This window comes from Arctopsyche grandis, chromosome 13, assembly GCF_051622035.1.
Source record: "Arctopsyche grandis isolate Sample6627 chromosome 13, ASM5162203v2, whole genome shotgun sequence".
Classification (NCBI taxonomy): Eukaryota; Metazoa; Arthropoda; class Insecta; order Trichoptera; family Hydropsychidae; genus Arctopsyche; species Arctopsyche grandis.
Window position 1 is genome coordinate 3,530,393 of NC_135367.1, and position 25,761 is coordinate 3,556,153.

General features: G+C 36.3%; 10 protein-coding genes across 10 annotated transcripts in view; 9 read left to right on the forward strand and 1 right to left on the reverse strand.

Moving 5' to 3' along the window:
- The window catches only part of LOC143921502 (uncharacterized), a 189,925-nt gene that overhangs the window by 133,066 nt on the left and 31,098 nt on the right, over positions 1-25,761 (reverse strand). The window lies entirely within an intron of this gene.
- On the forward strand, positions 8-2,331 carry LOC143921250 (uncharacterized). The gene is made up of 2 exons (XM_077444458.1): positions 8-357; positions 452-2,331. The coding sequence occupies exons 1-2, from the start codon at positions 208-210 to the stop codon at positions 1,661-1,663; spliced, it is 1,362 nt and encodes a 453-aa protein (XP_077300584.1). The 5' UTR covers positions 8-207; the 3' UTR covers positions 1,664-2,331.
- On the forward strand, positions 1,887-5,051 carry LOC143921244 (uncharacterized). Its single transcript, XM_077444453.1, has 2 exons — positions 1,887-3,077; positions 3,172-5,051. Exons 1-2 carry the CDS (start codon positions 2,928-2,930, stop codon positions 4,381-4,383), a joined length of 1,362 nt encoding a protein of 453 aa, XP_077300579.1. The 5' UTR covers positions 1,887-2,927; the 3' UTR covers positions 4,384-5,051.
- Positions 4,607-7,771, forward strand: LOC143921245 (uncharacterized). Its single transcript, XM_077444454.1, has 2 exons — positions 4,607-5,797; positions 5,892-7,771. The coding sequence occupies exons 1-2, from the start codon at positions 5,648-5,650 to the stop codon at positions 7,101-7,103; spliced, it is 1,362 nt and encodes a 453-aa protein (XP_077300580.1). The 5' UTR covers positions 4,607-5,647; the 3' UTR covers positions 7,104-7,771.
- Positions 7,327-10,491, forward strand: LOC143921246 (uncharacterized). Its single transcript, XM_077444455.1, has 2 exons — positions 7,327-8,517; positions 8,612-10,491. Exons 1-2 carry the CDS (start codon positions 8,368-8,370, stop codon positions 9,821-9,823), a joined length of 1,362 nt encoding a protein of 453 aa, XP_077300581.1. The 5' UTR covers positions 7,327-8,367; the 3' UTR covers positions 9,824-10,491.
- On the forward strand, positions 10,047-13,211 carry LOC143921247 (uncharacterized). The gene is made up of 2 exons (XM_077444456.1): positions 10,047-11,237; positions 11,332-13,211. Exons 1-2 carry the CDS (start codon positions 11,088-11,090, stop codon positions 12,541-12,543), a joined length of 1,362 nt encoding a protein of 453 aa, XP_077300582.1. The 5' UTR covers positions 10,047-11,087; the 3' UTR covers positions 12,544-13,211.
- Positions 12,767-15,931, forward strand: LOC143921248 (uncharacterized). The gene is made up of 2 exons (XM_077444457.1): positions 12,767-13,957; positions 14,052-15,931. Exons 1-2 carry the CDS (start codon positions 13,808-13,810, stop codon positions 15,261-15,263), a joined length of 1,362 nt encoding a protein of 453 aa, XP_077300583.1. The 5' UTR covers positions 12,767-13,807; the 3' UTR covers positions 15,264-15,931.
- LOC143921251 (uncharacterized) lies at positions 15,487-18,158 on the forward strand. Its single transcript, XM_077444459.1, has 2 exons — positions 15,487-16,677; positions 16,772-18,158. Exons 1-2 carry the CDS (start codon positions 16,528-16,530, stop codon positions 17,981-17,983), a joined length of 1,362 nt encoding a protein of 453 aa, XP_077300585.1. The 5' UTR covers positions 15,487-16,527; the 3' UTR covers positions 17,984-18,158.
- Positions 19,186-22,225, forward strand: LOC143921449 (uncharacterized). The gene is made up of 2 exons (XM_077444765.1): positions 19,186-19,397; positions 19,492-22,225. The coding sequence occupies exons 1-2, from the start codon at positions 19,248-19,250 to the stop codon at positions 21,373-21,375; spliced, it is 2,034 nt and encodes a 677-aa protein (XP_077300891.1). The 5' UTR covers positions 19,186-19,247; the 3' UTR covers positions 21,376-22,225.
- Positions 23,066-25,383, forward strand: LOC143921467 (uncharacterized). The gene is made up of 3 exons (XM_077444794.1): positions 23,066-23,271; positions 23,372-24,389; positions 24,643-25,383. Exons 1-3 carry the CDS (start codon positions 23,122-23,124, stop codon positions 24,849-24,851), a joined length of 1,377 nt encoding a protein of 458 aa, XP_077300920.1. The 5' UTR covers positions 23,066-23,121; the 3' UTR covers positions 24,852-25,383.

Consider the following 25,761-nt stretch of genomic DNA (forward strand, 5'->3'; position numbering starts at 1 on the left):
ACCACTTACACCGGTCTCACGGTCTCTCAGGAAGTCTACCCGTCTTAATCCGATCACAGTTACTCGGCGGCTCTGTTTAGTATACGTTACAGTATTATAAAATAACGAAACCATCTGTTGCCTAACATTTCTCTGGTATGACCACATGGTACCAAATTTAGACCAAAAATAGCGGTCGCGAAGGCAAGTCGTCTGGTCGCTGTCACGATGGAGACGATGACGAGGAGTGCAGAGACGATGGAGTGCAGGCTTTGTCTTGGACCAGCTCCGGCCGAGTCTTCCGTCTCCATATTCCAGAGACCAGATCCTCATCCACAGCGTCTGGAGCAACGCATTCGGACCTGCTGTCAAATTCAGGTCGGTGCTGGTTACAGGTTACAGGTTACAACTATTGTGGACCAAACTCTTCTCACCGCTCAATCCTACTTATATTTTTTCATTTCATCTGCAGGTTAAAAGAGGCGATGGGTTGCCAGACGCGGTGTGTCTTTCGTGTAAAACCAATCTGGAATTGTTGATCGCCTTTCGAAACGCTTGTTTTCGAAGCTACGAAACGTCTCAACTGAGGCTAGACGATTGCTTGAAGATCAAGACTGAAGAAGTTTTATTGGAAGATGTAATATGGGACGATGAGCCTTCACTACCAACAATCCTCCGAAAGAATAGTGAAATTTGTTTAAAGCCATTTCCCATTGAATCCGAACTTGTGTTAAACAAAAGATCACATACTGTAGAGAAGTTGTTCAAATGTGATATTTGTTTAAAATCATATATTAGAATAAATTCACTTGTCAGACATTTAAGAACTCACACGCGTGAAAACACTTACAAGTGTGACATTTGTTTAAAATCATTTATTCGAAAAAATAAACTTGTGTTACATTTGAGATCTCACACGGGGGAAAAGCCTTACCAGTGTCAAATTTGTCTAAAATCATTTTCTCAAAAATCTAACCTCGTGTCACATAAAAATTTGCATACGGGGATAAAACCACACAAATGTGACATTTGCTTAAAATCATATGTTCGTAAAAATGAACTTGTGTCACATTTGAGATCTCACACGGGGGAAAAGTCTTACAAGTGTGAAATTTGTCTAAAATCATTTTCTCGAAAATCTGACCTCAAGACACATGAAAAATTTCATACTGGGATAAAACCACACAAATGTGACGTTTGTTTAAAATCATTTTATCTAAAATCTCACCTCGATGCACATGAAAAATTGCATACTGGGATAAAACCACACAAATGCGACGTTTGTTTAAGATCATTTTCTCGAAAATCTCACCTCGTGACACATAAAAACTTGCATACTGGGATAAAACCACACAAATGCGACGTTTGTTTAAGATCATTTTCTCAAAAATCTCACCTCGTGAGACATAAAAACTTGCATACTGGAATAAAACCACACAAATGTGACGTTTGTCTAAAATCATTTTCTCAAAAATCTAGCTTCGTGTCACATAAAAAATTACATGCTGGGATAAAACCACACAAATGTGACATTTGTCTTAAATCATATGTTTATAAAAATGAACTCGTGTCACATTTGAGATCTCACGCGGGGGAAAAGCCTTACAAGTGTGAAATTTGTCTTACATCATTTACTAAAAAATATAGCCTCGAGACACATAAAAAAAAATGCATACCAGGATGAATATAAAAAAAATTGTTATTATATAAATACTGTTAGTATTTTTACATTTTGGCTGCATGCGTGCCATGGTGTTTCTGGTGTCCCCTCTCATGACATTTCTTCTCGTTGCAGTTTATTTAAATAATTTTAAGAGAATTGATAATTGAACATTAAATACACAGATCAATTAGTTGGCTTATTTGTTTTATTTTTTTAAATGTTATAATTTTTATTTATTGGATGAAATTGAGATAATTTTGGTAAGTTTCTTCATCATCCTAAGCCAGAGTCGGCAATCCGCGGCTCTTTGACAAAGTGCGCTAAAATTGTAGCAATTTCAACAGACGGGGCGAAAAGTATGACCGGCGTAAGAAAAGAGTATTAAAATTATGAAACAAAATTTTCTGTTAACACTTTACTGTCCGCTCACGCGTATATGCGTGAATAAAAACTTTGCGTAAACGTCCACTCACGCGTATATACACGAATTGATACATGATTTAAAATTAAATAAAAATCCACAATACATGTAATAAAAATTAATTTGAATCGGAACTGATACAGAAATCGGGAATCGAGAAGAGGAATTGACACAGGAATCCTGACCCGGAACTGTAAAGCGAATCCGGTTCCGAAAGTGAAAAAGGAATTTAAATAAAATACTGATCAAACACGATTTATTTACTGATAAAAAAATAATTATGTACTGAACAAAAATGAATAAATTAGTGATGGTTTATTATATTCTTCTGATCATTTAGAATAAGTAACTGATCAAGTTTCATTGTTTTAAATACCACTTTTGGTATTGTTGCGTAGGGGTGGGTGGAGGATCCAAGTAAAAACCAACAGTCGTTTCACAGCATTTATTGATGATTAAGGAGTTACACACACTGTCACTGCTCCGTCCAGAATCACCTGATATCGCCTACGTACCGCCTTATAAGGGGTAGATCTCTCAGGACGTCTAATCTGCTTACCTACTGTATAGTCACGTATTCGGATATGTATTCCCACGGTATGAGAAGTGCAATCATTGTTTAGCTTTCCTGCACTTAGCTTGTTGCTAATCCCTAAAACCACTTACACCGGTCTCACGGTCTCTCAGGAAGTCTACCCGTCTTAATCCGATCACAGTTACTCGGCGGCTCTGTTTAGTATACGTTACAGTATTATAAAATAACGAAACCATCTGTTGCCTAACATTTCTCTGGTATGACCACATGGTACCAAATTTAGACCAAAAATAGCGGTCGCGAAGGCAAGTCGTCTGGTCGCTGTCACGATGGAGACGATGACGAGGAGTGCAGAGACGATGGAGTGCAGGCTTTGTCTTGGACCAGCTCCGGCCGAGTCTTCCGTCTCCATATTCCAGAGACCAGATCCTCATCCACAGCGTCTGGAGCAACGCATTCGGACCTGCTGTCAAATTCAGGTCGGTGCTGGTTACAGGTTACAGGTTACAACTATTGTGGACCAAACTCTTCTCACCGCTCAATCCTACTTATATTTTTTCATTTCATCTGCAGGTTAAAAGAGGCGATGGGTTGCCAGACGCGGTGTGTCTTTCGTGTAAAACCAATCTGGAATTGTTGATCGCCTTTCGAAACGCTTGTTTTCGAAGCTACGAAACGTCTCAACTGAGGCTAGACGATTGCTTGAAGATCAAGACTGAAGAAGTTTTATTGGAAGATGTAATATGGGACGATGAGCCTTCACTACCAACAATCCTCCGAAAGAATAGTGAAATTTGTTTAAAGCCATTTCCCATTGAATCCGAACTTGTGTTAAACAAAAGATCACATACTGTAGAGAAGTTGTTCAAATGTGATATTTGTTTAAAATCATATATTAGAATAAATTCACTTGTCAGACATTTAAGAACTCACACGCGTGAAAACACTTACAAGTGTGACATTTGTTTAAAATCATTTATTCGAAAAAATAAACTTGTGTTACATTTGAGATCTCACACGGGGGAAAAGCCTTACCAGTGTCAAATTTGTCTAAAATCATTTTCTCAAAAATCTAACCTCGTGTCACATAAAAATTTGCATACGGGGATAAAACCACACAAATGTGACATTTGCTTAAAATCATATGTTCGTAAAAATGAACTTGTGTCACATTTGAGATCTCACACGGGGGAAAAGTCTTACAAGTGTGAAATTTGTCTAAAATCATTTTCTCGAAAATCTGACCTCAAGACACATGAAAAATTTCATACTGGGATAAAACCACACAAATGTGACGTTTGTTTAAAATCATTTTATCTAAAATCTCACCTCGATGCACATGAAAAATTGCATACTGGGATAAAACCACACAAATGCGACGTTTGTTTAAGATCATTTTCTCGAAAATCTCACCTCGTGACACATAAAAACTTGCATACTGGGATAAAACCACACAAATGCGACGTTTGTTTAAGATCATTTTCTCAAAAATCTCACCTCGTGAGACATAAAAACTTGCATACTGGAATAAAACCACACAAATGTGACGTTTGTCTAAAATCATTTTCTCAAAAATCTAGCTTCGTGTCACATAAAAAATTACATGCTGGGATAAAACCACACAAATGTGACATTTGTCTTAAATCATATGTTTATAAAAATGAACTCGTGTCACATTTGAGATCTCACGCGGGGGAAAAGCCTTACAAGTGTGAAATTTGTCTTACATCATTTACTAAAAAATATAGCCTCGAGACACATAAAAAAAAATGCATACCAGGATGAATATAAAAAAAATTGTTATTATATAAATACTGTTAGTATTTTTACATTTTGGCTGCATGCGTGCCATGGTGTTTCTGGTGTCCCCTCTCATGACATTTCTTCTCGTTGCAGTTTATTTAAATAATTTTAAGAGAATTGATAATTGAACATTAAATACACAGATCAATTAGTTGGCTTATTTGTTTTATTTTTTTAAATGTTATAATTTTTATTTATTGGATGAAATTGAGATAATTTTGGTAAGTTTCTTCATCATCCTAAGCCAGAGTCGGCAATCCGCGGCTCTTTGACAAAGTGCGCTAAAATTGTAGCAATTTCAACAGACGGGGCGAAAAGTATGACCGGCGTAAGAAAAGAGTATTAAAATTATGAAACAAAATTTTCTGTTAACACTTTACTGTCCGCTCACGCGTATATGCGTGAATAAAAACTTTGCGTAAACGTCCACTCACGCGTATATACACGAATTGATACATGATTTAAAATTAAATAAAAATCCACAATACATGTAATAAAAATTAATTTGAATCGGAACTGATACAGAAATCGGGAATCGAGAAGAGGAATTGACACAGGAATCCTGACCCGGAACTGTAAAGCGAATCCGGTTCCGAAAGTGAAAAAGGAATTTAAATAAAATACTGATCAAACACGATTTATTTACTGATAAAAAAATAATTATGTACTGAACAAAAATGAATAAATTAGTGATGGTTTATTATATTCTTCTGATCATTTAGAATAAGTAACTGATCAAGTTTCATTGTTTTAAATACCACTTTTGGTATTGTTGCGTAGGGGTGGGTGGAGGATCCAAGTAAAAACCAACAGTCGTTTCACAGCATTTATTGATGATTAAGGAGTTACACACACTGTCACTGCTCCGTCCAGAATCACCTGATATCGCCTACGTACCGCCTTATAAGGGGTAGATCTCTCAGGACGTCTAATCTGCTTACCTACTGTATAGTCACGTATTCGGATATGTATTCCCACGGTATGAGAAGTGCAATCATTGTTTAGCTTTCCTGCACTTAGCTTGTTGCTAATCCCTAAAACCACTTACACCGGTCTCACGGTCTCTCAGGAAGTCTACCCGTCTTAATCCGATCACAGTTACTCGGCGGCTCTGTTTAGTATACGTTACAGTATTATAAAATAACGAAACCATCTGTTGCCTAACATTTCTCTGGTATGACCACATGGTACCAAATTTAGACCAAAAATAGCGGTCGCGAAGGCAAGTCGTCTGGTCGCTGTCACGATGGAGACGATGACGAGGAGTGCAGAGACGATGGAGTGCAGGCTTTGTCTTGGACCAGCTCCGGCCGAGTCTTCCGTCTCCATATTCCAGAGACCAGATCCTCATCCACAGCGTCTGGAGCAACGCATTCGGACCTGCTGTCAAATTCAGGTCGGTGCTGGTTACAGGTTACAGGTTACAACTATTGTGGACCAAACTCTTCTCACCGCTCAATCCTACTTATATTTTTTCATTTCATCTGCAGGTTAAAAGAGGCGATGGGTTGCCAGACGCGGTGTGTCTTTCGTGTAAAACCAATCTGGAATTGTTGATCGCCTTTCGAAACGCTTGTTTTCGAAGCTACGAAACGTCTCAACTGAGGCTAGACGATTGCTTGAAGATCAAGACTGAAGAAGTTTTATTGGAAGATGTAATATGGGACGATGAGCCTTCACTACCAACAATCCTCCGAAAGAATAGTGAAATTTGTTTAAAGCCATTTCCCATTGAATCCGAACTTGTGTTAAACAAAAGATCACATACTGTAGAGAAGTTGTTCAAATGTGATATTTGTTTAAAATCATATATTAGAATAAATTCACTTGTCAGACATTTAAGAACTCACACGCGTGAAAACACTTACAAGTGTGACATTTGTTTAAAATCATTTATTCGAAAAAATAAACTTGTGTTACATTTGAGATCTCACACGGGGGAAAAGCCTTACCAGTGTCAAATTTGTCTAAAATCATTTTCTCAAAAATCTAACCTCGTGTCACATAAAAATTTGCATACGGGGATAAAACCACACAAATGTGACATTTGCTTAAAATCATATGTTCGTAAAAATGAACTTGTGTCACATTTGAGATCTCACACGGGGGAAAAGTCTTACAAGTGTGAAATTTGTCTAAAATCATTTTCTCGAAAATCTGACCTCAAGACACATGAAAAATTTCATACTGGGATAAAACCACACAAATGTGACGTTTGTTTAAAATCATTTTATCTAAAATCTCACCTCGATGCACATGAAAAATTGCATACTGGGATAAAACCACACAAATGCGACGTTTGTTTAAGATCATTTTCTCGAAAATCTCACCTCGTGACACATAAAAACTTGCATACTGGGATAAAACCACACAAATGCGACGTTTGTTTAAGATCATTTTCTCAAAAATCTCACCTCGTGAGACATAAAAACTTGCATACTGGAATAAAACCACACAAATGTGACGTTTGTCTAAAATCATTTTCTCAAAAATCTAGCTTCGTGTCACATAAAAAATTACATGCTGGGATAAAACCACACAAATGTGACATTTGTCTTAAATCATATGTTTATAAAAATGAACTCGTGTCACATTTGAGATCTCACGCGGGGGAAAAGCCTTACAAGTGTGAAATTTGTCTTACATCATTTACTAAAAAATATAGCCTCGAGACACATAAAAAAAAATGCATACCAGGATGAATATAAAAAAAATTGTTATTATATAAATACTGTTAGTATTTTTACATTTTGGCTGCATGCGTGCCATGGTGTTTCTGGTGTCCCCTCTCATGACATTTCTTCTCGTTGCAGTTTATTTAAATAATTTTAAGAGAATTGATAATTGAACATTAAATACACAGATCAATTAGTTGGCTTATTTGTTTTATTTTTTTAAATGTTATAATTTTTATTTATTGGATGAAATTGAGATAATTTTGGTAAGTTTCTTCATCATCCTAAGCCAGAGTCGGCAATCCGCGGCTCTTTGACAAAGTGCGCTAAAATTGTAGCAATTTCAACAGACGGGGCGAAAAGTATGACCGGCGTAAGAAAAGAGTATTAAAATTATGAAACAAAATTTTCTGTTAACACTTTACTGTCCGCTCACGCGTATATGCGTGAATAAAAACTTTGCGTAAACGTCCACTCACGCGTATATACACGAATTGATACATGATTTAAAATTAAATAAAAATCCACAATACATGTAATAAAAATTAATTTGAATCGGAACTGATACAGAAATCGGGAATCGAGAAGAGGAATTGACACAGGAATCCTGACCCGGAACTGTAAAGCGAATCCGGTTCCGAAAGTGAAAAAGGAATTTAAATAAAATACTGATCAAACACGATTTATTTACTGATAAAAAAATAATTATGTACTGAACAAAAATGAATAAATTAGTGATGGTTTATTATATTCTTCTGATCATTTAGAATAAGTAACTGATCAAGTTTCATTGTTTTAAATACCACTTTTGGTATTGTTGCGTAGGGGTGGGTGGAGGATCCAAGTAAAAACCAACAGTCGTTTCACAGCATTTATTGATGATTAAGGAGTTACACACACTGTCACTGCTCCGTCCAGAATCACCTGATATCGCCTACGTACCGCCTTATAAGGGGTAGATCTCTCAGGACGTCTAATCTGCTTACCTACTGTATAGTCACGTATTCGGATATGTATTCCCACGGTATGAGAAGTGCAATCATTGTTTAGCTTTCCTGCACTTAGCTTGTTGCTAATCCCTAAAACCACTTACACCGGTCTCACGGTCTCTCAGGAAGTCTACCCGTCTTAATCCGATCACAGTTACTCGGCGGCTCTGTTTAGTATACGTTACAGTATTATAAAATAACGAAACCATCTGTTGCCTAACATTTCTCTGGTATGACCACATGGTACCAAATTTAGACCAAAAATAGCGGTCGCGAAGGCAAGTCGTCTGGTCGCTGTCACGATGGAGACGATGACGAGGAGTGCAGAGACGATGGAGTGCAGGCTTTGTCTTGGACCAGCTCCGGCCGAGTCTTCCGTCTCCATATTCCAGAGACCAGATCCTCATCCACAGCGTCTGGAGCAACGCATTCGGACCTGCTGTCAAATTCAGGTCGGTGCTGGTTACAGGTTACAGGTTACAACTATTGTGGACCAAACTCTTCTCACCGCTCAATCCTACTTATATTTTTTCATTTCATCTGCAGGTTAAAAGAGGCGATGGGTTGCCAGACGCGGTGTGTCTTTCGTGTAAAACCAATCTGGAATTGTTGATCGCCTTTCGAAACGCTTGTTTTCGAAGCTACGAAACGTCTCAACTGAGGCTAGACGATTGCTTGAAGATCAAGACTGAAGAAGTTTTATTGGAAGATGTAATATGGGACGATGAGCCTTCACTACCAACAATCCTCCGAAAGAATAGTGAAATTTGTTTAAAGCCATTTCCCATTGAATCCGAACTTGTGTTAAACAAAAGATCACATACTGTAGAGAAGTTGTTCAAATGTGATATTTGTTTAAAATCATATATTAGAATAAATTCACTTGTCAGACATTTAAGAACTCACACGCGTGAAAACACTTACAAGTGTGACATTTGTTTAAAATCATTTATTCGAAAAAATAAACTTGTGTTACATTTGAGATCTCACACGGGGGAAAAGCCTTACCAGTGTCAAATTTGTCTAAAATCATTTTCTCAAAAATCTAACCTCGTGTCACATAAAAATTTGCATACGGGGATAAAACCACACAAATGTGACATTTGCTTAAAATCATATGTTCGTAAAAATGAACTTGTGTCACATTTGAGATCTCACACGGGGGAAAAGTCTTACAAGTGTGAAATTTGTCTAAAATCATTTTCTCGAAAATCTGACCTCAAGACACATGAAAAATTTCATACTGGGATAAAACCACACAAATGTGACGTTTGTTTAAAATCATTTTATCTAAAATCTCACCTCGATGCACATGAAAAATTGCATACTGGGATAAAACCACACAAATGCGACGTTTGTTTAAGATCATTTTCTCGAAAATCTCACCTCGTGACACATAAAAACTTGCATACTGGGATAAAACCACACAAATGCGACGTTTGTTTAAGATCATTTTCTCAAAAATCTCACCTCGTGAGACATAAAAACTTGCATACTGGAATAAAACCACACAAATGTGACGTTTGTCTAAAATCATTTTCTCAAAAATCTAGCTTCGTGTCACATAAAAAATTACATGCTGGGATAAAACCACACAAATGTGACATTTGTCTTAAATCATATGTTTATAAAAATGAACTCGTGTCACATTTGAGATCTCACGCGGGGGAAAAGCCTTACAAGTGTGAAATTTGTCTTACATCATTTACTAAAAAATATAGCCTCGAGACACATAAAAAAAAATGCATACCAGGATGAATATAAAAAAAATTGTTATTATATAAATACTGTTAGTATTTTTACATTTTGGCTGCATGCGTGCCATGGTGTTTCTGGTGTCCCCTCTCATGACATTTCTTCTCGTTGCAGTTTATTTAAATAATTTTAAGAGAATTGATAATTGAACATTAAATACACAGATCAATTAGTTGGCTTATTTGTTTTATTTTTTTAAATGTTATAATTTTTATTTATTGGATGAAATTGAGATAATTTTGGTAAGTTTCTTCATCATCCTAAGCCAGAGTCGGCAATCCGCGGCTCTTTGACAAAGTGCGCTAAAATTGTAGCAATTTCAACAGACGGGGCGAAAAGTATGACCGGCGTAAGAAAAGAGTATTAAAATTATGAAACAAAATTTTCTGTTAACACTTTACTGTCCGCTCACGCGTATATGCGTGAATAAAAACTTTGCGTAAACGTCCACTCACGCGTATATACACGAATTGATACATGATTTAAAATTAAATAAAAATCCACAATACATGTAATAAAAATTAATTTGAATCGGAACTGATACAGAAATCGGGAATCGAGAAGAGGAATTGACACAGGAATCCTGACCCGGAACTGTAAAGCGAATCCGGTTCCGAAAGTGAAAAAGGAATTTAAATAAAATACTGATCAAACACGATTTATTTACTGATAAAAAAATAATTATGTACTGAACAAAAATGAATAAATTAGTGATGGTTTATTATATTCTTCTGATCATTTAGAATAAGTAACTGATCAAGTTTCATTGTTTTAAATACCACTTTTGGTATTGTTGCGTAGGGGTGGGTGGAGGATCCAAGTAAAAACCAACAGTCGTTTCACAGCATTTATTGATGATTAAGGAGTTACACACACTGTCACTGCTCCGTCCAGAATCACCTGATATCGCCTACGTACCGCCTTATAAGGGGTAGATCTCTCAGGACGTCTAATCTGCTTACCTACTGTATAGTCACGTATTCGGATATGTATTCCCACGGTATGAGAAGTGCAATCATTGTTTAGCTTTCCTGCACTTAGCTTGTTGCTAATCCCTAAAACCACTTACACCGGTCTCACGGTCTCTCAGGAAGTCTACCCGTCTTAATCCGATCACAGTTACTCGGCGGCTCTGTTTAGTATACGTTACAGTATTATAAAATAACGAAACCATCTGTTGCCTAACATTTCTCTGGTATGACCACATGGTACCAAATTTAGACCAAAAATAGCGGTCGCGAAGGCAAGTCGTCTGGTCGCTGTCACGATGGAGACGATGACGAGGAGTGCAGAGACGATGGAGTGCAGGCTTTGTCTTGGACCAGCTCCGGCCGAGTCTTCCGTCTCCATATTCCAGAGACCAGATCCTCATCCACAGCGTCTGGAGCAACGCATTCGGACCTGCTGTCAAATTCAGGTCGGTGCTGGTTACAGGTTACAGGTTACAACTATTGTGGACCAAACTCTTCTCACCGCTCAATCCTACTTATATTTTTTCATTTCATCTGCAGGTTAAAAGAGGCGATGGGTTGCCAGACGCGGTGTGTCTTTCGTGTAAAACCAATCTGGAATTGTTGATCGCCTTTCGAAACGCTTGTTTTCGAAGCTACGAAACGTCTCAACTGAGGCTAGACGATTGCTTGAAGATCAAGACTGAAGAAGTTTTATTGGAAGATGTAATATGGGACGATGAGCCTTCACTACCAACAATCCTCCGAAAGAATAGTGAAATTTGTTTAAAGCCATTTCCCATTGAATCCGAACTTGTGTTAAACAAAAGATCACATACTGTAGAGAAGTTGTTCAAATGTGATATTTGTTTAAAATCATATATTAGAATAAATTCACTTGTCAGACATTTAAGAACTCACACGCGTGAAAACACTTACAAGTGTGACATTTGTTTAAAATCATTTATTCGAAAAAATAAACTTGTGTTACATTTGAGATCTCACACGGGGGAAAAGCCTTACCAGTGTCAAATTTGTCTAAAATCATTTTCTCAAAAATCTAACCTCGTGTCACATAAAAATTTGCATACGGGGATAAAACCACACAAATGTGACATTTGCTTAAAATCATATGTTCGTAAAAATGAACTTGTGTCACATTTGAGATCTCACACGGGGGAAAAGTCTTACAAGTGTGAAATTTGTCTAAAATCATTTTCTCGAAAATCTGACCTCAAGACACATGAAAAATTTCATACTGGGATAAAACCACACAAATGTGACGTTTGTTTAAAATCATTTTATCTAAAATCTCACCTCGATGCACATGAAAAATTGCATACTGGGATAAAACCACACAAATGCGACGTTTGTTTAAGATCATTTTCTCGAAAATCTCACCTCGTGACACATAAAAACTTGCATACTGGGATAAAACCACACAAATGCGACGTTTGTTTAAGATCATTTTCTCAAAAATCTCACCTCGTGAGACATAAAAACTTGCATACTGGAATAAAACCACACAAATGTGACGTTTGTCTAAAATCATTTTCTCAAAAATCTAGCTTCGTGTCACATAAAAAATTACATGCTGGGATAAAACCACACAAATGTGACATTTGTCTTAAATCATATGTTTATAAAAATGAACTCGTGTCACATTTGAGATCTCACGCGGGGGAAAAGCCTTACAAGTGTGAAATTTGTCTTACATCATTTACTAAAAAATATAGCCTCGAGACACATAAAAAAAAATGCATACCAGGATGAATATAAAAAAAATTGTTATTATATAAATACTGTTAGTATTTTTACATTTTGGCTGCATGCGTGCCATGGTGTTTCTGGTGTCCCCTCTCATGACATTTCTTCTCGTTGCAGTTTATTTAAATAATTTTAAGAGAATTGATAATTGAACATTAAATACACAGATCAATTAGTTGGCTTATTTGTTTTATTTTTTTAAATGTTATAATTTTTATTTATTGGATGAAATTGAGATAATTTTGGTAAGTTTCTTCATCATCCTAAGCCAGAGTCGGCAATCCGCGGCTCTTTGACAAAGTGCGCTAAAATTGTAGCAATTTCAACAGACGGGGCGAAAAGTATGACCGGCGTAAGAAAAGAGTATTAAAATTATGAAACAAAATTTTCTGTTAACACTTTACTGTCCGCTCACGCGTATATGCGTGAATAAAAACTTTGCGTAAACGTCCACTCACGCGTATATACACGAATTGATACATGATTTAAAATTAAATAAAAATCCACAATACATGTAATAAAAATTAATTTGAATCGGAACTGATACAGAAATCGGGAATCGAGAAGAGGAATTGACACAGGAATCCTGACCCGGAACTGTAAAGCGAATCCGGTTCCGAAAGTGAAAAAGGAATTTAAATAAAATACTGATCAAACACGATTTATTTACTGATAAAAAAATAATTATGTACTGAACAAAAATGAATAAATTAGTGATGGTTTATTATATTCTTCTGATCATTTAGAATAAGTAACTGATCAAGTTTCATTGTTTTAAATACCACTTTTGGTATTGTTGCGTAGGGGTGGGTGGAGGATCCAAGTAAAAACCAACAGTCGTTTCACAGCATTTATTGATGATTAAGGAGTTACACACACTGTCACTGCTCCGTCCAGAATCACCTGATATCGCCTACGTACCGCCTTATAAGGGGTAGATCTCTCAGGACGTCTAATCTGCTTACCTACTGTATAGTCACGTATTCGGATATGTATTCCCACGGTATGAGAAGTGCAATCATTGTTTAGCTTTCCTGCACTTAGCTTGTTGCTAATCCCTAAAACCACTTACACCGGTCTCACGGTCTCTCAGGAAGTCTACCCGTCTTAATCCGATCACAGTTACTCGGCGGCTCTGTTTAGTATACGTTACAGTATTATAAAATAACGAAACCATCTGTTGCCTAACATTTCTCTGGTATGACCACATGGTACCAAATTTAGACCAAAAATAGCGGTCGCGAAGGCAAGTCGTCTGGTCGCTGTCACGATGGAGACGATGACGAGGAGTGCAGAGACGATGGAGTGCAGGCTTTGTCTTGGACCAGCTCCGGCCGAGTCTTCCGTCTCCATATTCCAGAGACCAGATCCTCATCCACAGCGTCTGGAGCAACGCATTCGGACCTGCTGTCAAATTCAGGTCGGTGCTGGTTACAGGTTACAGGTTACAACTATTGTGGACCAAACTCTTCTCACCGCTCAATCCTACTTATATTTTTTCATTTCATCTGCAGGTTAAAAGAGGCGATGGGTTGCCAGACGCGGTGTGTCTTTCGTGTAAAACCAATCTGGAATTGTTGATCGCCTTTCGAAACGCTTGTTTTCGAAGCTACGAAACGTCTCAACTGAGGCTAGACGATTGCTTGAAGATCAAGACTGAAGAAGTTTTATTGGAAGATGTAATATGGGACGATGAGCCTTCACTACCAACAATCCTCCGAAAGAATAGTGAAATTTGTTTAAAGCCATTTCCCATTGAATCCGAACTTGTGTTAAACAAAAGATCACATACTGTAGAGAAGTTGTTCAAATGTGATATTTGTTTAAAATCATATATTAGAATAAATTCACTTGTCAGACATTTAAGAACTCACACGCGTGAAAACACTTACAAGTGTGACATTTGTTTAAAATCATTTATTCGAAAAAATAAACTTGTGTTACATTTGAGATCTCACACGGGGGAAAAGCCTTACCAGTGTCAAATTTGTCTAAAATCATTTTCTCAAAAATCTAACCTCGTGTCACATAAAAATTTGCATACGGGGATAAAACCACACAAATGTGACATTTGCTTAAAATCATATGTTCGTAAAAATGAACTTGTGTCACATTTGAGATCTCACACGGGGGAAAAGTCTTACAAGTGTGAAATTTGTCTAAAATCATTTTCTCGAAAATCTGACCTCAAGACACATGAAAAATTTCATACTGGGATAAAACCACACAAATGTGACGTTTGTTTAAAATCATTTTATCTAAAATCTCACCTCGATGCACATGAAAAATTGCATACTGGGATAAAACCACACAAATGCGACGTTTGTTTAAGATCATTTTCTCGAAAATCTCACCTCGTGACACATAAAAACTTGCATACTGGGATAAAACCACACAAATGCGACGTTTGTTTAAGATCATTTTCTCAAAAATCTCACCTCGTGAGACATAAAAACTTGCATACTGGAATAAAACCACACAAATGTGACGTTTGTCTAAAATCATTTTCTCAAAAATCTAGCTTCGTGTCACATAAAAAATTACATGCTGGGATAAAACCACACAAATGTGACATTTGTCTTAAATCATATGTTTATAAAAATGAACTCGTGTCACATTTGAGATCTCACGCGGGGGAAAAGCCTTACAAGTGTGAAATTTGTCTTACATCATTTACTAAAAAATATAGCCTCGAGACACATAAAAAAAAATGCATACCAGGATGAATATAAAAAAAATTGTTATTATATAAATACTGTTAGTATTTTTACATTTTGGCTGCATGCGTGCCATGGTGTTTCTGGTGTCCCCTCTCATGACATTTCTTCTCGTTGCAGTTTATTTAAATAATTTTAAGAGAATTGATAATTGAACATTAAATACACAGATCAATTAGTTGGCTTATTTGTTTTATTTTTTTAAATGTTATAATTTTTATTTATTGGATGAAATTGAGATAATTTTGGTAAGTTTCTTCATCATCCTAAGCCAGAGTCGGCAATCCGCGGCTCTTTGACAAAGTGCGCTAAAATTGTAGCAATTTCAACAGACGGGGCGAAAAGTATGACCGGCGTAAGAAAAGAGTATTAAAATTATGAAACAAAATTTTCTGTTAACACTTTACTGTCCGCTCACGCGTATATGCGTGAATAAAAACTTTGCGTAAACGTCCACTCACGCGTATATACACGAATTGATACATGATTTAAAATTAAATAAAAATCCACAATACATGTAATAAAAATTAATTTGAATCGGAACTGATACAGAAATCGGGAATCGAGAAGAGGAATTGACACAGGAATCCTGACCCGGAACTGTAAAGCGAATCCGGTTCCGAAAGTGAAAAAGGAATTTAAATAAAATACTGATCAAACACGATTTATTTACTGATAAAAAAATAATTATGTACTGAACAAAAATGAATAAATTAGTGATGGTTTATTATATTCTTCTGATCATTTAGAATAAGTAACTGATCAAGTTTCATTGTTTTAAATACCACTTTTGGTATTGTTGCGTAGGGGTGGGTGGAGGATCCAAGTAAAAACCAACAGTCGTTTCACAGCATTTATTGATGATTAAGGAGTTACACACACTGTCACTGCTCCGTCCAGAATCACCTGATATCGCCTACGTACCGCCTTATAAGGGGTAGATCTCTCAGGACGTCTAATCTGCTTACCTACTGTATAGTCACGTATTCGGATATGTATTCCCACGGTATGAGAAGTGCAATCATTGTTTAGCTTTCCTGCACTTAGCTTGTTGCTAATCCCTAAAACCACTTACACCGGTCTCACGGTCTCTCAGGAAGTCTACCCGTCTTAATCCGATCACAGTTACTCGGCGGCTCTGTTTAGTATACGTTACAGTATTATAAAATAACGAAACCATCTGTTGCCTAACATTTCTCTGGTATGACCACATGGTACCAAATTTAGACCAAAAATAGCGGTCGCGAAGGCAAGTCGTCTGGTCGCTGTCACGATGGAGACGATGACGAGGAGTGCAGAGACGATGGAGTGCAGGCTTTGTCTTGGACCAGCTCCGGCCGAGTCTTCCGTCTCCATATTCCAGAGACCAGATCCTCATCCACAGCGTCTGGAGCAACGCATTCGGACCTGCTGTCAAATTCAGGTCGGTGCTGGTTACAGGTTACAGGTTACAACTATTGTGGACCAAACTCTTCTCACCGCTCAATCCTACTTATATTTTTTCATTTCATCTGCAGGTTAAAAGAGGCGATGGGTTGCCAGACGCGGTGTGTCTTTCGTGTAAAACCAATCTGGAATTGTTGATCGCCTTTCGAAACGCTTGTTTTCGAAGCTACGAAACGTCTCAACTGAGGCTAGACGATTGCTTGAAGATCAAGACTGAAGAAGTTTTATTGGAAGATGTAATATGGGACGATGAGCCTTCACTACCAACAATCCTCCGAAAGAATAGTGAAATTTGTTTAAAGCCATTTCCCATTGAATCCGAACTTGTGTTAAACAAAAGATCACATACTGTAGAGAAGTTGTTCAAATGTGATATTTGTTTAAAATCATATATTAGAATAAATTCACTTGTCAGACATTTAAGAACTCACACGCGTGAAAACACTTACAAGTGTGACATTTGTTTAAAATCATTTATTCGAAAAAATAAACTTGTGTTACATTTGAGATCTCACACGGGGGAAAAGCCTTACCAGTGTCAAATTTGTCTAAAATCATTTTCTCAAAAATCTAACCTCGTGTCACATAAAAATTTGCATACGGGGATAAAACCACACAAATGTGACATTTGCTTAAAATCATATGTTCGTAAAAATGAACTTGTGTCACATTTGAGATCTCACACGGGGGAAAAGTCTTACAAGTGTGAAATTTGTCTAAAATCATTTTCTCGAAAATCTGACCTCAAGACACATGAAAAATTTCATACTGGGATAAAACCACACAAATGTGACGTTTGTTTAAAATCATTTTATCTAAAATCTCACCTCGATGCACATGAAAAATTGCATACTGGGATAAAACCACACAAATGCGACGTTTGTTTAAGATCATTTTCTCGAAAATCTCACCTCGTGACACATAAAAACTTGCATACTGGGATAAAACCACACAAATGCGACGTTTGTTTAAGATCATTTTCTCAAAAATCTCACCTCGTGAGACATAAAAACTTGCATACTGGAATAAAACCACACAAATGTGACGATTGTCTAAAATCATTTTCTCAAAAATCTAGCTTCGTGTCACATAAAAAATTACATGCTGGGATAAAACCACACAAATGTGACATTTGTCTTAAATCATATGTTTATAAAAATGAACTCGTGTCACATTTGAGATCTCACGCGGGGGAAAAGCCTTACAAGTGTGAAATTTGTCTTACATCATTTACTAAAAAATATAGCCTCGAGACACATAAAAAAAAATGCATACCAGGATGAATATAAAAAAAATTGTTATTATATAAATACTGTTAGTATTTTTACATTTTGGCTGCATGCGTGCCATGGTGTTTCTGGTGTCCCCTCTCATGACATTTCTTCTCGTTGCAGTTTATTTAAATAATTTTAAGAGAATTGATAATTGAACATTAAATACACAGATCAATTAGTTGGCTTATTTGTTTTATTTTTTTAAATGTTATAATTTTTATTTATTGGATGAAATTGAGATAATTTTGGTAAGTTTCTTCATCATCCTAAGCCAGAGTCGGCAATCCGCGGCTCTTTGACAAAGTGCGCTAAAATTGTAGCAATTTCAACAGACGGGGCGAAAAGTATGACCGGCGTAAGAAAAGAGTATTAAAATTATGAAACAAAATTTTCTGTTAACACTTTACTGTCCGCTCACGCGTATATGCGTGAATAAAAACTTTGCGTAAACGTCCACTCACGCGTATATACACGAATTGATACATGATTTAAAATTAAATAAAAATCCACAATACATGTAATAAAAATTAATTTGAATCGGAACTGATACAGAAATCGGGAATCGAGAAGAGGAATTGACACAGGAATCCTGACCCGGAACTGTAAAGCGAATCCGGTTCCGAAAGTGAAAAAGGAATTTAAATAAAATACTGATCAAACACGATTTATTTACTGATAAAAAAATAATTATGTACTGAACAAAAATGAATAAATTAGTGATGGTTTATTATATTCTTCTGATCATTTAGAATAAGTAACTGATCAAGTTTCATTGTTTTAAATACCACTTTTGGTATTGTTGCGTAGGGGTGGGTGGAGGATCCAAGTAAAAACCAACAGTCGTTTCACAGCATTTATTGATGATTAAGGAGTTACACACACTGTCACTGCTCCGTCCAGAATCACCTGATATCGCCTACGTACCGCCTTATAAGGGGTAGATCTCTCAGGACGTCTAATCTGCTTACCTACTGTATAGTCACGTATTCGGATATGTATTCCCACGGTATGAGAAGTGCAATCATTGTTTAGCTTTCCTGCACTTAGCTTGTTGCTAATCCCTAAAACCACTTACACCGGTCTCACGGTCTCTCAGGAAGTCTACCCGTCTTAATCCGATCACAGTTACTCGGCGGCTCTGTTTAGTATACGTTACAGTATTATAAAATAACGAAACCATCTGTTGCCTAACATTTCTCTGGTATGACCACATGGTACCAAATTTAGACCAAAAATAGCGGTCGCGAAGGCAAGTCGTCTGGTCGCTGTCACGATGGAGACGATGACGAGGAGTGCAGAGACGATGGAGTGCAGGCTTTGTCTTGGACCAGCTCCGGCCGAGTCTTCCGTCTCCATATTCCAGAGACCAGATCCTCATCCACAGCGTCTGGAGCAACGCATTCGGACCTGCTGTCAAATTCAGGTCGGTGCTGGTTACAGGTTACAGGTTACAACTATTGTGGACCAAACTCTTCTCACCGCTCAATCCTACTTATATTTTTTCATTTCATCTGCAGGTTAAAAGAGGCGATGGGTTGCCAGACGCGGTGTGTCTTTCGTGTAAAACCAATCTGGAATTGTTGATCGCCTTTCGAAACGCTTGTTTTCGAAGCTACGAAACGTCTCAACTGAGGCTAGACGATTGCTTGAAGATCAAGACTGAAGAAGTTTTATTGGAAGATGTAATATGGGACGATGAGCCTTCACTACCAACAATCCTCCGAAAGAATAGTGAAATTTGTTTAAAGCCATTTCCTATTGAATCCGAACTTGTGTTAAACAAAAGATCACATACTGTAGAGAAGTTGTTCAAATGTGATATTTGTTTAAAATCATATATTAGAATAAATTCACTTGTCAGACATTTAAGAACTCACACGCGTGAAAACCCTTACAAGTGTGACATTTGTTTAAAATCATTTATTCGAAAAAATCAACTTGTGTCACATTTGAGATCTCACACGGGGGAAAAGCCTTACCAGTGTCAAATTTGTCTAAAATCATTTTCTCAAAAATCTAGCCTCGTGTCACATAAAAAATTGCATACGGGGATAAAACCACACAAATGTGACATTTGTTTAAAATCATATGTTCGTAAAAATGAACTTGTGTCACATTTGAGATCTCACACGGGGGAAAAGCCTTACAAGTGTGAAATTTGTCTAAAATCATTTTCTCGAAAATCTGACCTCAAGACACATGAAAAATTGCATACTGGGATAAAACCACACAAATGTGACGTTTGTCTAAAATCGTTTTCTCAAAAATCTACCCTCGTGTTACATAAAAAATTTCATACTGGGATAAAACCACACAAATGTGACGTTTGTTTAAAATCATTTTATCTAAAATCTCACCTCGATGCACATGAAAAATTGCATACTGGGATAAAACCACACAAATGCGACGTTTGTTTAAGATTATTTTCTCGAAAATCTCACCTCGTGAGACATGAAAACTTGCATACTGGAATAAAACCACACAAATGTGACGTTTGTCTAAAATCATTTTCTCAAAAATCTAGCTTCGTGTCACATAAAAAATTACATGCTGGGATAAAACCACACAAATGTGACATTTGTTTTAAATCATATGTTTATAAAAATGAACTTGTGTTACATTTGAGATCTCACACCGGGGAAAAGCCTTACAAGTGTCAAATTTGTCTAAAATCATTTTCTAGAAAATCTGTCCTCGAGACACATGAAACATTGCATACTGGGATAAAACCATACAAATGCGACGTTTGTTTAAGATCATTTTCTCGAAAATATATCCTCGAGAGACATGAAAAATTGCATACTGGGATAAAACCACACAAATGCGACGTTTGTTTGAGATCATTTTCTCGAAAATCTCACCTCGAGACACATGAAACATTGCATGCTGGGATAAAATCACACAAATGTGACATTTGTTTGAAATCATATGTTTATAAAAATGAACTTGTGTTACATTTGAGATCTCACACCAGGAAAAAGCCTTACAAGTGTCAAATTTGTCTAAAATCATTTTCTACAAAATCTCTCCTCGAGAGACATGAAACATTGCATACTGGGATAAAACCATACAAATGCGACGTTTGTTTAAGATCATTTTCTCGAAAATATATCCTCGAGAGACATGAAAAATTGCATACTGGGATAAAACCACACAAATGCGACGTTTGTTTAAGATCATTTTCTCAAAAAGCTCATCTCAAGGCACATGAAAAATTGCATACTGGGATAAAACCACACAAATGTGACATTTGTTTAAAATCATATGTTCGTAAAAATGAACTCGTGTCACATTTGAGATCTCACGCGGGGGAAAAGCCTTACAAGTGTGAAATTTGTCTTACATCATTTACTAAAAAATATAGCCTCGAGACACATAAAAAAAAATGCATACCAGGATGAATATAAAAAAAATTGTTATTATATAAATACTGTTAGTATTTTTACATTTTGGCTGCATGCGTGCCATGGTGTTTCTGGTGTCCCCTCTCATGACATTTTTTCTCATGACAAATACACAGATTAATTAGTTGGCTTATTTGTTTTATTTTTTTAAATGTTATAATTTTTATTTATTGGATGAAATTGAGATAATTTTGGTAAGTTTCTTCATCATTCTAAGCCAGAGTCGGCAATCCGCGGCTCTTTGGCAAAGTGCTCTAAAATTGTAGCAATTTCAACAGACGGGACGAAAAGTATGACCGGCGTAAGAAAAGGGTTTGTTGCTTTTTTGGAAGGAAAAATTAACCACCTCGTGATTGCTTTCTTATCATTGCGTCATTCATCAAGGAGCGCAGTGTGCAGATATATCCAGAAAAAAATGCTAAGTAATTGAATTGGTGATTAAGATGATCAACTCCATTATAGCTAATACAGTGTATTCTCGATTATCCGGTTTGTGGATTATCCATGCTTGAAAAATATTAATTATTTTTTTTAATTAATCAAATTTTGTTCTTATATGATAATGAGAGGCACCGATTGATTGCGACCGTAAACATACGTGTTATTTGAAACAAATTATGTCACACAGAAATATTTTTCGTTCCCTTTTTAAATGGATTTGACTATTGCGTCAATTCTTTCACTCGTTTTTGATCATCGAAGAAGTAAGTGTAGTCAAAGCAGATTTTTTCGAACATATGTATGTATGTTTAATTATTATCAATTATAATACTTTGTGTGTGAAATTATTTTCATTGCTATTAACTCGAAAATATTTCATATTTACATACCTGTTCGAAATATAGTTAAACAAAAAAAATAAAAATTAGAGGCGTTCGCGACACATTGTGATAGTTCTGCAGGTCCTTCGAAACGAAAAAGTATGAAAATGTCAAGATACGAAGATTTGGTAGCAACTATACTCATATACATAGTTAAATCCAAAATGAGCAGAAGGAATACCAATTAGCGGTCAAATGTGTATGGAAACCGCCAAGTTTTTCCATGAAAAATTAGGATTGGTAGATAACTTCAATGCTTTTTTCGGGGCTTGTTGACTAGATATTTTTTTATATTTTGGCAACAGCAGTACTAACTAAACATAGGTACTAACGGCCACACATCTGCTTAACTATAAGCGTTTTTCTTAATAAATAATGAGTATTAAAATTATGAAACAAAATTTTCTGTTAACACTTTACTGTCCGCTCACGCGTATATGCGTGAATAAAAACTTTGCGTAAACGTCCGCTCACGCGTATATAAACGAATTGATACATTATTTAAAATTAAATAAAAAGCTACAATACATGTAATAAAAATTAATTTGAATCGGAACTGATACAGAAATCGGGAATCGTGAAGAGGAACTGACACAGGAATCCTGGCCCGGAACTGTAACGCGAATCCGGTTCCGAAAGTGAAAAAGGAATTTAAATAAAATACTGATCAAACACGATTTATTTACTGATAAAAAAATAATTATTTACTGAACAAAAATGAATAAATTAGTGATGGTTTATTATATTCTTCTGATCATTTAGAATAAGTAACTGATCAAGTTTCATTGTTTTAAATACCACTTTTGGTATTATAAAATAACGAAACCATTTGTTGCCTAACATTTCTCTGGTATGACCACATAGTACCAAATTTAGACCAAAAATAGCGGTCGCGAAGGCAAGTCGTCTGGTCGCTGTCACGATGGAGACGATGACGAGGAGTGCAGAGACGATGGAGTGCAGGCTTTGTCTTGGACCAGCTCCGGCCGAGTCTTCCGTCTCCATCTTCCAGAGACCAGATCCTCATCCAGAGCGTCTGGAGCAACGCATTCGGACCTGCTGTCAAATTCAGGTCGGTGCTGGTTACAGGTTACAGATTACAGGTTACAACTATTGTGGACCAAACTCTTCTCACCGCTCAATCCTACTTATTTTTTTCATTTCATCTGCAGGTTAAAAGAGGCGATGGGTTGCCAGACGCGGTGTGTCTTTCGTGTAAAACCAATCTGGAATTGTTGATCACCTTTCGAAACGCTTGTTTTCGAAGCTACGAAACGTCTCAACTGAGGCTAGACGATTGCTTGAAGATCAAGACTGAAGAAGTTTTGTTGGAAGATGTAATATGGGACGATGAGCCTTCACTACCAACAATTCACCGAAAGAAGAGTGAAATTTGTTTAAAGCCATTTCCCATTAAATCCGAACTTGTTTTACACAAAAGATCACACACTGGAGGGAAGCAGTTCAAATGTGATATTTGTTTAAAATCATATATTAGAAAAAAATCACTTGTCAGACATTTAAGAACTCACACGCGTGAAAACACTTACAAGTGTGACATTTGTTTAAAATCATTTATTCGAAAAAATCAACTTGTGAAACATTTGAGATCTCACATGGGTGAAAAGCCTTACAAGTGTCAAATTTGTCTAAAATCATTTTCTCAAAAATCTAGCCTCGGGTCACATAAAAAATTGCATACGGGGATAAAACCACACAAATGTGACATTTGTTTAAAATCATATGTTCGTAAAAATGAACTTGTGGTACATTTGAGATCTCACACGGGGGAAAAGCCTTACAAGTGTGAAATTTGTCTTACATCATTTTCTCGAAAAAATTCACTTGTCAGACATTTGAGATCTCACACAGGGGAAAAGCCACACAAATGTAACATTTGTTTGAAATCATATGTTTATAAAAATAAACTTGTGTTACATTTGAGATCTCACACGGGGGAAAAGCCTTACCGGTGTCAAATTTGTCTAAAATCATTTTCTCAAAAATCTAACCTCGTGTCACATAAAAATATGCATACAGGGATAAAACCACACAAATGTGACATTTGTTTAAAATCATATGTTCGTAAAAATGAACTTGTGTCACATTTGAAATCTCACACGGGGGAAAAGCCTTATAAGTGTGAAATTTGTGTAAAATCATTTTATCTAAAGTCTCACCTCGATGCACATGAAAAATTGCATACTGGGATAAAACCACACAAATGCGACGTTTGTTTAAGATCATTTTCTCGAAAATCTCTCCTCGTGAGTCACGAAAAGTTGCATACTGGGATAAAAACCACACAAATGTGACGTTTGTCTAAAATCGTTTTCTCAAAAATCTACCCTCGTGTTACATAAAAAATTTCATACTGGGATAAAACCACACAAATGTGACGTTTGTTTAAAATCATTTTATCTAAAATCTCACCTCGATGCACATGAAAAATTGCATACTGGGATAAAACCACACAAATGCGACGTTTGTTTAAGATCATTTTCTCGAAAATCTCACCTCGTGAGACATGAAAAATTGCATACTGGGATAAAACCACACAAATGCGACGTTTGTTTAAGATCATTTTCTCGAAAATCTCTCCTCGTGAGTCACGAAAAGTTGCATACTGGGATAAAAACCACACAAATGTGACGTTTGTCTAAAATCGTTTTCTCAAAAATCTACCCTCGTGTTACATAAAAAATTTCATACTGGGATAAAACCACACAAATGTGACGTTTGTTTAAAATCATTTTATCTAAAATCTCACCTCGATGCACATGAAAAATTGCATACTGGGATAAAACCACACAAATGCGACGTTTGTTTAAGATCATTTTCTCGAAAATCTCACCTCGTGAGACATGAAAACTTGCATACTGGGATAAAACCACACAAATGTGACATTTGTTTAAAATCATATGTTGGTAAAAATGAACTTGTGTCACATTTGAGATCTCACACGGGGGAAAAGCCTTACAAGTGTGAAATTTGTCTTACATCATTTACTAAAAAATATAGCCTCGAGACACATAAAAAAAAATTCCATACTGGGATGAATATAAAAAAAATTGTTATTATATAAATACTGTTAATATTTTTACATTTTAGCTGCATGCGTGCCATGGTGTTTCTGGGAGAAATGATAATTGAAAATTAAATACACAGACCAATTAGTTGGCTTATTTGTTTTATTTTTTTAAATGTTATAATTTTTATTTATTGGATGAAATTGAGATAATTTTGGTAAGTTTCTTCATCATCCTAAGCCAGAGTCGGCAATCCGCGGCTCTTTGGCAAAGTGCTCTAAAATTGTAGCAATTTCAACAGACGGGGCGAAAAGTATGACCGGCGTAAGAAAAGGGTTTGTTGCTTTTTTGGATGGAAAAATTAACCACCTCGTGATTGCTTTCTAATCATTGCGTCATTCATCAAGGAGCGCAGTGTTCAGATATATCCAGAAAAAAATGCTAAGTAAATGAATTGTTGATTATGATGATCAACTCCATTATAATATATATAAAAACGGACTGTCGCTAAATATATTTGTATATTTGTATAT

Bases quoted from the DNA above. Each gene is read 5' to 3' on its own strand.
- LOC143921467 (XM_077444794.1), top strand. From the start codon at position 23,122: ATGGAGACGATGACGAGGAGTGCAGAGACGATGGAGTGCAGGCTTTGT. The intron at 23,272-23,371 runs GTCGGTGCTGGT...TTTCATCTGCAG, and splicing joins GGACCTGCTGTCAAATTCAG to GTTAAAAGAGGCGATGGGTT. The intron at 24,390-24,642 runs ATGAAAAATTGC...ACCTCGATGCAC, and splicing joins AAAGTCTCACCTCGATGCAC to ATGAAAAATTGCATACTGGG.
- LOC143921247 (XM_077444456.1), top strand. From the start codon at position 11,088: ATGGAGACGATGACGAGGAGTGCAGAGACGATGGAGTGCAGGCTTTGT. The intron at 11,238-11,331 runs GTCGGTGCTGGT...TTTCATCTGCAG, and splicing joins GGACCTGCTGTCAAATTCAG to GTTAAAAGAGGCGATGGGTT.
- LOC143921449 (XM_077444765.1), top strand. From the start codon at position 19,248: ATGGAGACGATGACGAGGAGTGCAGAGACGATGGAGTGCAGGCTTTGT. The intron at 19,398-19,491 runs GTCGGTGCTGGT...TTTCATCTGCAG, and splicing joins GGACCTGCTGTCAAATTCAG to GTTAAAAGAGGCGATGGGTT.
- LOC143921251 (XM_077444459.1), top strand. From the start codon at position 16,528: ATGGAGACGATGACGAGGAGTGCAGAGACGATGGAGTGCAGGCTTTGT. The intron at 16,678-16,771 runs GTCGGTGCTGGT...TTTCATCTGCAG, and splicing joins GGACCTGCTGTCAAATTCAG to GTTAAAAGAGGCGATGGGTT.
- LOC143921250 (XM_077444458.1), top strand. From the start codon at position 208: ATGGAGACGATGACGAGGAGTGCAGAGACGATGGAGTGCAGGCTTTGT. The intron at 358-451 runs GTCGGTGCTGGT...TTTCATCTGCAG, and splicing joins GGACCTGCTGTCAAATTCAG to GTTAAAAGAGGCGATGGGTT.
- LOC143921246 (XM_077444455.1), top strand. From the start codon at position 8,368: ATGGAGACGATGACGAGGAGTGCAGAGACGATGGAGTGCAGGCTTTGT. The intron at 8,518-8,611 runs GTCGGTGCTGGT...TTTCATCTGCAG, and splicing joins GGACCTGCTGTCAAATTCAG to GTTAAAAGAGGCGATGGGTT.
- LOC143921248 (XM_077444457.1), top strand. From the start codon at position 13,808: ATGGAGACGATGACGAGGAGTGCAGAGACGATGGAGTGCAGGCTTTGT. The intron at 13,958-14,051 runs GTCGGTGCTGGT...TTTCATCTGCAG, and splicing joins GGACCTGCTGTCAAATTCAG to GTTAAAAGAGGCGATGGGTT.
- LOC143921245 (XM_077444454.1), top strand. From the start codon at position 5,648: ATGGAGACGATGACGAGGAGTGCAGAGACGATGGAGTGCAGGCTTTGT. The intron at 5,798-5,891 runs GTCGGTGCTGGT...TTTCATCTGCAG, and splicing joins GGACCTGCTGTCAAATTCAG to GTTAAAAGAGGCGATGGGTT.
- LOC143921244 (XM_077444453.1), top strand. From the start codon at position 2,928: ATGGAGACGATGACGAGGAGTGCAGAGACGATGGAGTGCAGGCTTTGT. The intron at 3,078-3,171 runs GTCGGTGCTGGT...TTTCATCTGCAG, and splicing joins GGACCTGCTGTCAAATTCAG to GTTAAAAGAGGCGATGGGTT.